The sequence below is a fragment of the Athene noctua genome, chromosome Z (genome assembly GCF_965140245.1).
Source record: "Athene noctua chromosome Z, bAthNoc1.hap1.1, whole genome shotgun sequence".
NCBI lineage: Eukaryota > Metazoa > Chordata > Aves > Strigiformes > Strigidae > Athene > Athene noctua.
Window position 1 is genome coordinate 87,836,094 of NC_134077.1, and position 9,594 is coordinate 87,845,687.

At 46.0% G+C, this 9,594-nt stretch overlaps 1 protein-coding gene across 1 annotated transcript; it reads right to left on the bottom strand.

Annotated features, from left to right (window-relative positions):
- Positions 1–229: 229 nt before the first annotated feature.
- Positions 230–7,426, bottom strand: MBLAC2 (metallo-beta-lactamase domain containing 2). The gene is made up of 2 exons (XM_074932507.1): positions 6,929–7,426; positions 230–3,802 (listed from the first exon to the last, which is right to left on the bottom strand). The coding sequence occupies exons 1-2, from the start codon at positions 7,371–7,373 to the stop codon at positions 3,417–3,419; spliced, it is 831 nt and encodes a 276-aa protein (XP_074788608.1). The 5' UTR covers positions 7,374–7,426; the 3' UTR covers positions 230–3,416.
- Between the last annotated feature and the right edge of the window lie 2,168 nt (positions 7,427–9,594).

Below are 9,594 nucleotides of genomic sequence, written 5' to 3' on the forward strand. Positions count from 1 at the left end.
ACACCGCTGCAGCCCCCTCCCCTGCTACCCCCCCCCCCCCCCCAACTCCAACACAGGCTTTGTAGAAGCTCTGCATCATCTGTCTATGATATGTAAATGCTTCTACTTCTGTCTCTTGCTCAGCACAGAAAACACTGCTAGCAGCTTGTGAAGATTTTACACTACGTTTAGGATGAAAGAGTATTCCTCTTAAAAAATACCTAGAAATTACTACAGGACTGCATAGGATTAAAACATCTTTTATTACGATTACCTACAACAAAATTCTTTGAGTAAACTGCTGTTTAACATCACAGAAGTCTTGACAGATTATAAAGCAAAACTTCCTATCTGATTTTTTGTCAGTTCCCCAGTCTACTGAAAACTGAATTAACACACATTTAGATTTTACAAATAAATCAACACAGTTCTAAATGCCCAAGATGTTGCAATATTTAAATTTACAATGTATGTTTTAAATATTTAATCCATGTAGTGTTAAAGGGACACTGTAAAACTTGGCAATCCTTAACAAAAATAGTCACAGTTCTTTATACTTAAGATCTATCATTTACCTAGCAGTGAATTTCTTACAGTACAAAAAAAATTTCAAGATCTTTAAAAACTACTTTCAACTGGATTATAGCAGCAGTTTACTAACATGCCCCACATTCTGGGCTGTGTTCATGTAAAGCTCACTTCTGAGCTAGGAAATCATTCCCCAGATATCGGTCAAGGAGGAAAACCCAGGCAATAGATATACTTAATGCACTTAAGTGTGCCTTAATTGGACGTTTTGACAGTGATCTGGACATTTAAGGATCTTGTAGGGGATACTGAGCACAGATTTGAACACAGATGATGGAGAATATCTTTGCTTTTGCACTGGCACGCCTGTGAGCCTTCTGTGAGGAGCGCAGGTTTTACAATGCAGTAAAATCTGGCTACAGGGCTTCTAATATTGGATCAAATGAACGAACCAATAGCGGTATAACACAAAAGGCTCATTCAACGTGGTCTCGCTCTCCTGATGAACATCTGCATATAAATTAGCCCATACCTCATGGCAGGGGGTTATCACAAGTGCTCCTCTAGCCTTCTCAAAAGCACAGAGCGGTATTATTGCTGGTATTACCCTGCAGATGGCCAATTTGAAGGAATTCAATTACCATCGGGTAACCTGTGACACCACAGCTTCATCAGGAAAACTGGTGGACCCTTCAGTGCTGTGTATTTCTTCAGCCATTCTGACTTCCCTCCTTGTCACCTCAGATCTGTGACTGTGAACCCTCGGCTATCAAGAAGAGTGTCTGGACTGCTATGTAAATAGCAGCATGTGTCAGCCGGCTCAAAAGGAAAACCACACTGTGGAATTTGTTCTGCGCCTTTTCACTGAATGGCTTTTCTGCTTCCCAGGCTAACTAACCTTTTGTATTTTTTCCTCTGGCCAAGTGAGGACAGGATAAAAAGTTCTTGGCTTCATTTATGACTGAAGTCTGCCCAGTGATTCAACACTCCTCATGCAATACACCGATGCACTTGGATTTCTCCAAAAAAAGGGACTGTGATCTGAGTGATAACAGGTCTTTTAAGTGCAGCATTGCTGCACCTGTCCTGCTCACTCACAATTTTGCTTCAGCTTGGAGACAGGCACTGCTAACAAGAACTAGGCACATCACAACCTATCAGTACAAATCCTGGTGAAGAATATATTCGAATAGTAAAGGCAGGAATGCAGTGATATATGAAAGGAGAGAAACGTTACATAAGATACTGCTTCATAATTTTCAGACAGGGATGCTTTGTATTTTGCAGCTTTTTTTTTTTTTTTTCCACCAGGATTTACACCAATAGAAGGCTGTCAACTTCCACTTGCCCATGCCTTAGAGCCCAAACTTTGGGCTCCCTTTTTGTTGGGTATGATGAGAGGGGGGAAAAAGCAAAAAGCTTCCCCGTAAAGTGAAAGCCGAACAAATAAGGCTAAACTGCACTAAAACTCAGGAAAAACATTTGCAGTCTTTTTAGTAAAGTATATATGTCTATATACAAAAATAACATCAGACAGTGTCCTTTTAAAAAAGTTAAATATATAGAGACTATTAGAATAATTACACAAACTACAACCATTTCAACAGCTTTTAAATATCACACATTCAATTTTCGTAAGCAAGTTACAATGTCGTTTAGCATTTCTCAATGTATTCAGCTTTTTTTTGGAACAGACTGAAATACAACGCACTTTACTTTCCATAAAAACCATACGCACCAAACACCGAATAAGCAAACAGTGAACAGTTCAAGTTACATTCACTTTGTGGTAACAAGTGTACTGGCTGTTGAATCCAGCAGCTGCAGCAGGGCAAGGTAATGTTAGTGTTTCCATCCTTGCCCTACCACAGAGCATTAACAACTGAGCTACAATCCAGTCACAGAAAAATACTCTTAAGCAGCAATAAAATCTTTAAGCTCGTCACAGTCCAGTTCTCCAAATTTACAGAACACAATATACTCTGAAAATAAACTTTTTTTTAGTGGGCTCATCAGAAAAAAAAACTAAACCACATCAAGCAAGGACTCAATCTGCTTTGTACAGGCTAGTCTAACACACTAACTCGTTAGTTCACAAATTCTCTAATCCCTAACGGCACGCCTACAAGCAGAACAGTTTCCCAGCCGACGGTGTGAGCGCTCACTCGTGCCCTCCGCCCCGGCGCAGGCGTTCCCTGCACCACATCGGGAAGCCCGAAAGCCTCAACACTCCGTCTGCTGTTGGATCCGCATCAAAACGCTTTTTGGATAAGCTGATGTATCTATACCTTCCAGCTTGGAAGTTTGGTCTTTAGCATTTCCATATGTTAGTGGGTTCTAAAGAAACTGCCAGACAGCCGCTTTGCAAAGATGCAGCAGGCACCAAGCGGCAGGTGCTGATGGCTGAAGAATGGCCCTTTCCTCCGTCTGCCCACCGAGTCCTGCCCAGGCACTGCTCTACCTTTGACCTAACGGCGCTGCTCCCAGCAGACACCACGTCTTAGCAGGAGCTGTGTTAGGCCAAAACCTGAGCAGGAGTTGAGTGAATAGTCACAAGCCTAGCGCTACATCCACGAGGTTTCAGGCATGAATGTAAAACCTCTCCTTTTGGCATATATGTATCCGTCAGGATCATAACAAAAATAAAACAATGTATTTCAATCACAGTATGTGTGCAAACATGCCCTGAAAAAATAGAAAGAAAAATGAAGCTTTGGCTAAAGCTCTTCGCTCATATACTTTTTATAAAAATAGGAATAAAGTAGGCAAAAATAGGGAGAATTTTTGCAGCTCATCTGTATCAATTTGCCACCTTTTTACTAATGCATACTGCTTTTGCTTGTATCAACGCTTTCACAAGCCACTTGTTTTTTTTCAATGGGGAACAGGTCACACAAAACGCACTGTCACTAGGAAGTGACTCTCGAATTTGTAATGCGAAGTGCTATGCTTGCAATGGATCTCATGGCACAAGTTGAAACCTTGTGACAAACTCCAGCCTGTGAAATGTAGTTGGAAGCTAACCGATACAGCCTTTCTGCCCCAAATATGTTAAAGTGCCCAGGCAGTACCTTTTCCACAAGACCTCTGTCCACCAGCTCCATGAGGCGCTGGCAGCTTGTAACGTAGTCACTTATTCTGCTGTAGGGAAGCCAGTCAATCATGGATCCATCGTACACCACGTCTCCGCTGAACAAAATCTTATGGTCTTTGTCATGTAAGCAAATGCTGCCTCTTGAGTGACCGGGCATGTGCATGACAGTAAGCTGTCGGTCTCCGAGGCTGATCACATCCCCTGCAAAAAAGGAAAACATATGCATTTATTGGGTATATTAAACACCATGAAGAATATGACCTACCCGTATGCTATATATCCACAAAAAAGAGAGCGGGATATTTTCCTGCTGAGCGCCAGAGGCACCTGAAATTACCCCTGACAAAAAATTAACACAGGCTTGGACTGTATTAATTGAAGCTATTCCCACCCTAATAAACTAAACAATGTGAAAGGTGACAGAGGAAATAAAACAGGAATCAAACAGAACACATCTAAGCAGGGTCTCCTTTGAAAGTTTACAATTTATTATCATTTTGCCCTCACTTAATTCGCCTAGAATTGCATTGCTGCTAACTCTGAAAGGCAAAAGGTCAGAACATAAATTGCTGGAGGAGAACCAAGACTGGCCTCCACACACTTTCTTCATCTTATGCAACCAGATATACAGAAATAGAACTTTCTCAACATTATGTCTTTTTTTTTTTTTCCATCTTAAATGTGAATGCCTTTTCATTGTAGCCACTGAATTGGTACTTTCAGCAGAAAGGCAGTCTAGGGGTGGAAAACAGGCCAAATAAGTCTGCTTGTAAACTGTAATGCCAGAATAATTGTAAATGTGCAAAAGGCATTTACAGGTGGTAAATATGTAAACTTTCAGGCTGTGCAGGGAAAGAAGACCAACAGCTGCTAAGATGCAGCTCCTTAACACCTATATGAAACATTTCTCAAAGAAATAACATCCAGTACAATCGCAAAACAGTGCTTAAAACTCTAATATGCATTTCAAGTTCCGTGGAGAACAACAAAAAGTTACCAATCCTCTACCGTATTGAAAATCTGAAAGTTACAGATTGCCTCACAACAGAGACAGGCATGCCACAAATTTACACAAAACTCAGCAAGTGTGAAGGTACTTAACTACTGAAAAGACCTTTTGTGAGAGGGCCTTTGGTATTTAACTGAAAAGAATTTTTGAAAATGCTCAAACAGTGTTTGGAAGTCACCGAAGAGCTAACTGTACCCAACAGGGGGAAAATTTGCAGAAACTACCAGTTTCAAAATTATAAAAGAGAATTTTCAGCCTAATTCTCTTTCAGGGAAATGTTGGGGAGCCTTGGCAGGAAAAAGAAGTAGACTTGACTATTGAGAAGACTGTGCAGAAAATGACTGTATTGGTGAATGAAACCACAGTGGAGGTGGTGAAATTAATGGAGGAAAGTGTTGCAGTGGGTTTCAAACTGCTCCTGGCACTGAAAATAATACAAAGAAGCAGAATATGGCATGCAAAATTTAAAGCAGCATGCAGAATTTAAGAAAAACTCTCAAATTCTGAAGCTGAAGGGACCACTAAAGTAAACTGTGAGTCCTAGAATATACAAGTCACCAGGAAAACACCAAATGGTAAGGCACAGTACAGGTAAATGCAATTTTAGCTAGAACAGACAAAATTAAAGGTGCTTGAAACATCTAGTAAGATTAAGGTAATGCAAAAATTAAACAAATTAAGCAAGTAGAAGCTGCGGTTTTGGATTGTAACAGATTATTGCCCTTGCCCCGGGGCACATTCTGTATTTTCAGTATTCCTGGAGAGCCTGACCCCACAGCAATGACACGTGGTGGAGATGACATGCCACTTCCACGCAGTTTGTCTCAATAAACGTTATCTTAGAAACTCTGATGTTACTTTGGGAGCAAGTGTGCTTGTTCTTTTAAATTATTCTCTCAACAGTTCCTCCCTTTTAAAGAAAAAACAACTTAATCTGTTGACTGACTATAGCTGTGTCACATCAGAACTTCTCTAAAGCCTTCAGTAAGTTCAGTTCTGCTTTTCCATGCACCTATGTGGGACGGTGTAATACAGCCAAGAAGATACCAGATCCCCTGCAGAAGGTGTCACCTGTCCGTCACACAGCTACCCTTTAAATTCTGCTTCACTCTGTTGTACAGATAGGTTGGTTGTTGCCAGAATAACTTAGATGTTGTTCCCTATGAGAGACAAAATGAAATTTTTTTATCTGTTACAGGTCACTTCTCTGAATTTTACAGAATTTAGGTAAATTCTGTAAAAAGTCATATTCTTCACAGTACTTATTGTTTAGATAGATTCTGTAAAACAAAATTCATATTCTTTGCAGTATGTATTTCAATGGATTGCTTTGTTCTTTACACTGCTATGCCTCAATGGTTTATAAACAATCTGGGTCACCAGACGCCAGAACTGACTGACATGGTGACATACTGTTAGCAGCCTAAGGCTAAACCTGGGATGCTCAATTAATCACTCAAATCACTGTTGAGTGATTTGTATTTCTAAGGAAGAAAATCCCGCACCAACAGGAAAACACGTCAGACAAGCCCAGGGTATTTTATGCCAGTTTCTCCATTCCTGTCAATACTTTCAGAACTGGTAGAAACAAGAATTTGACCCGCTATGTATCTTTTTAGTTCCACGTTGAGGCCTGCGGATGGCTTGTTGATTATGCGAAGCAGGTTGCGGAGACCAAATCAAAGTGGAAAAATGCTGGATTACGTGCTGCATGAGGGGCTGCCTACCACGGCTGGAGAAGAGGGGCAGCCAACCCGCAGCTGTCACCCCACCACCCCAGATTCACTATTCACAGAATCACAGGATCACCTGGGTTGGAAAAGCCCTTGCAGCTCCCCCAGCCCAACCATGACCCTCCCCCTGACCGTTCCCAACTCCCCCAGATCCCTCAGCGCTGGCTCAGCCCGACTCTTCAACCCCTCCAGGGATCCCGGGGACTCCCCCCTGCCCTGGGCAGCCCATTCCAACGCCCAACAGCCCCTTCTGCACAGAAATCCTTCCTCAGAGCCAGCCTGACCCTGCCCTGGGCAGCTTGAGGCCATTCCCTCGGGGCCTGGCGCTGGGGCCTTGGCTCCAGAGACTCATCCCCCCTCTCTGCCCCCTCCTGGCAGGGAGTTGCAGAGGGCCAGGAGGTCTCCCCTCAGCCTCCTCTTCTCCAGACTGAACCCCCCCAGTTCCCCCAGCCGCTCCTCATGTCTCGTAAAACATAATTCACGACAACACCCGTTCACAACGCCTTCCCCTCGGGCATCCCCCGCGCTCGGACACGAATGAAAAGGCAGAAAGAATCTAAACCGCGGGCCGGCGGCCGCTCTCACCCTCCTGCAGCAGGCGGCTGGGCCGGACGGGCGGGACGCGGAACTGCCGTGCCCGCCAGCCGGGCCGCGGCGGCCGGGCCACCTCCCGGTCCGACAGCCAAGTGACGGCCTCGTAGTTGTCGCCTCGCAGCAGGGCCGCCGCCTCGGCGCTGTGCACCGCCACCTCCTCGAAGTGCTGCAGCCCGCCCGAGTGGTCGAAGTGGACGTGAGTGGCGACGGCCAGCAAAGGCCGCGGCCCGGCCCCCTCGGGCGGCGCCAAGAGCCCGGCGGCGCGCAGGTAGTCGGGGAGGCTGCGCAGCCCCAGCCCGGCGTCGATCACCACGTCCCGCTGCGAGCCCCGCACCAGCCAGATGTTGGCCCGGTTGCCCGATTCGTAGAAACGTTCCTGGATCCAGAAGATGCCGCCGCCCAGGGGCTTGTGGGCGAACCACTCCAGCGCCGACATGGCCCGGCCGCCGCTCCTCCACCAGGGACGACACCCGCGTCCCGCCCAGCTCTCCCCCGCCTTCAGCGCCGCGGCGGCGGCGGCGGGCGGGGCGGCCCCGGGCCCGGCCCACTGCGGCAACCGCGGGCGGAGCGCGGCGGCAGGCGGGTGAGCGAGCGGGGAGGGACGGTGCGGGAGCCCCGAGGGACCCCTGAGGGGGCTCAGAGAGGGCCCTGAGAGAGCTCCGAGGGGGTTCTGAGGAGGCCTGAGGGAACCTGAGGGGAGCTCCGAGGGACCCCGGAGGAGGCTCTGAGGGGACCCCGAGGGAGACCCGAGGGGGTCTTGAGGATGCCCTGAGGGGACTCCGAAGGAGCCCTGAGGGACCCCTGAGGGGGCTCTGAGAGGGGTCTGAGGGAGCCCCGAGGGGGTCCTGAGGGGAACCTGAGCTCTGAGGGAGTCCTGAGGGAATTCTGAGGGATCCCCGAGGGACCCCTGAAGGAGTCTTTGAGGGAGCCCCGTGGGAACTCTGAGGGAGACCCGAGGGGACCCCGAGGCAGTGCTGAAGGAGTCCCAAGGGACCCCTGATCGGGCTGTGAGGGACCCATGAAGGGCCTGGGGGTGCTCAGCCCTTGCGTGAGGGGACTGACCATCTGCAGAGGGGGAAGGAAAACTGTAAAGCGAGTTTAGTGCAGGGAGGAACGGGGACGGACCCTCCGGGAGTGACCGGTGTGTTGGGGAGGGGATGGTGGTGCAGCGGGGAGAGGAAGCAGGAAAGGGCAAGGGGGCAGCTGGGGGGTGTATTTCTCACATGGTAGTGGCTTGTGGCCATCGTCATAAATATTTTCACCCTTTTACCTTCAGGGGTGCCAGGTAAAACAAAACAAAAACCAACACAAAACCTCAGTATTTGAATTTCAATTCTTTCTCCTTTATGTGCTCTTCCCTTCCACTGATTGCACCAGTCTCTGAAAATCAAGGATCCGAACACGATCGAGAGTCGAGTTTTGTTCTGAGGAAAACACATGATAACGAGAGCTCTTCCAAGTGCTGAGTCTCCTCACGCCTGTCGCCACTGTGGGGACTCAGTCTCGGCAGGCCTTTCCCTCACAAAGGCCTCTGCAGCCTTCCCCTGACCGACTGGCAACAGCATCCACAGGTTTGAAGGAATTTTAAAAGCTTAGATCTGAAATTCACCTGCTCGTTTGTAGAGTAAATGACACACAAACTGCCCATAAAAGGGCATATGCACCCAAGTGCTGCATCATTCAGCATCCCTCATGGGCAGCTGAAACGCTAGATGTTGTGGTAATTTTGTCATGCTTGGTGACATAGTTGTACAACTCATTTGCTTCACTGTTTCTCTGATCGTCTGTCACTTCATGGTGTGTCAGTAGACATAAACCTTCTAAGCCAGGATGCTTGAAAAAAGTCACAAGTATCAGTAAAGATGCAGAGTTGAAATAACCCTAGTTTTAAAGCTTGTTCCTTCTCATCAGACTAATGCTCTAATTTCAGAGAATCTTGCCGAGAATTAATTTCAAAGCAGCATTTTAAAAATGCACCTTTAGATTCACTGCCTAATGCAAACAGTGTGCCTCTCCTTGCTCCTTGCTAGATGGACATCTCCCTTAACTTTTTGGTTTTCTTCTGTTGTTGTTTTACCTAGATGATATAATTGCTCATGTTTGGGGCTTTACTGTGTCTTTTATCTTTATCCATTCCGCCAGGCTCACATCTTTTCATCTTGTTGTGAAATGAGTTTGCTATTTCTTTTTTTTTTTTTAATTTCCAGTTAATTAAGTGCTCAGGTTTAGGTTCGGCTTTGTAATCTCTCTTAAAATGATTTATTTAGGCCTTTCTGCTTATTTTTAGACAGTATTCTGTGCTGCTGAGTGATACATAATGTGATTTTGGTTTATCCAAGCCGACCTTATTGCTGTTGAAAGAAGTAGGAAAATGCTTGCATCAACATGTTTCTCACTGGTATTTAATAAAAAGGCCATTGCTTCCATTTGGGGGAATTGTAAAAGATCTTAAGTATTCATTTCTTTACTCCTAATTGTAATTCTGTCCTGGATTCCTTGTAGACGAGTGTATGAGAAGCTGTAGGTATTGTGTTTTTAGGTTTTTGCTGTTTGGACTTGTTACATCACCATAGACGGGGTGATGCTGGTACAGCTGCAAGTCCAGACCAGACACGATCTTACCAAGCAGGGTGCAACCTTGCAGTGAATGGCAAACA

What these genes read in the sequence shown, in the direction of transcription:
- MBLAC2 (XM_074932507.1), bottom strand. Translation starts at nt 7,373, where the DNA reads ATGTCGGCGCTGGAGTGGTTCGCCCACAAGCCCCTGGGCGGCGGCATC. An exon ending in CAGCCGCCTGCTGCAGGAGG is followed by an intron (nt 3,803 to 6,928) that starts GTGAGAGCGGCC and finishes CCTTTTTTGCAG; the next exon opens with GGGATGTGATCAGCCTCGGA.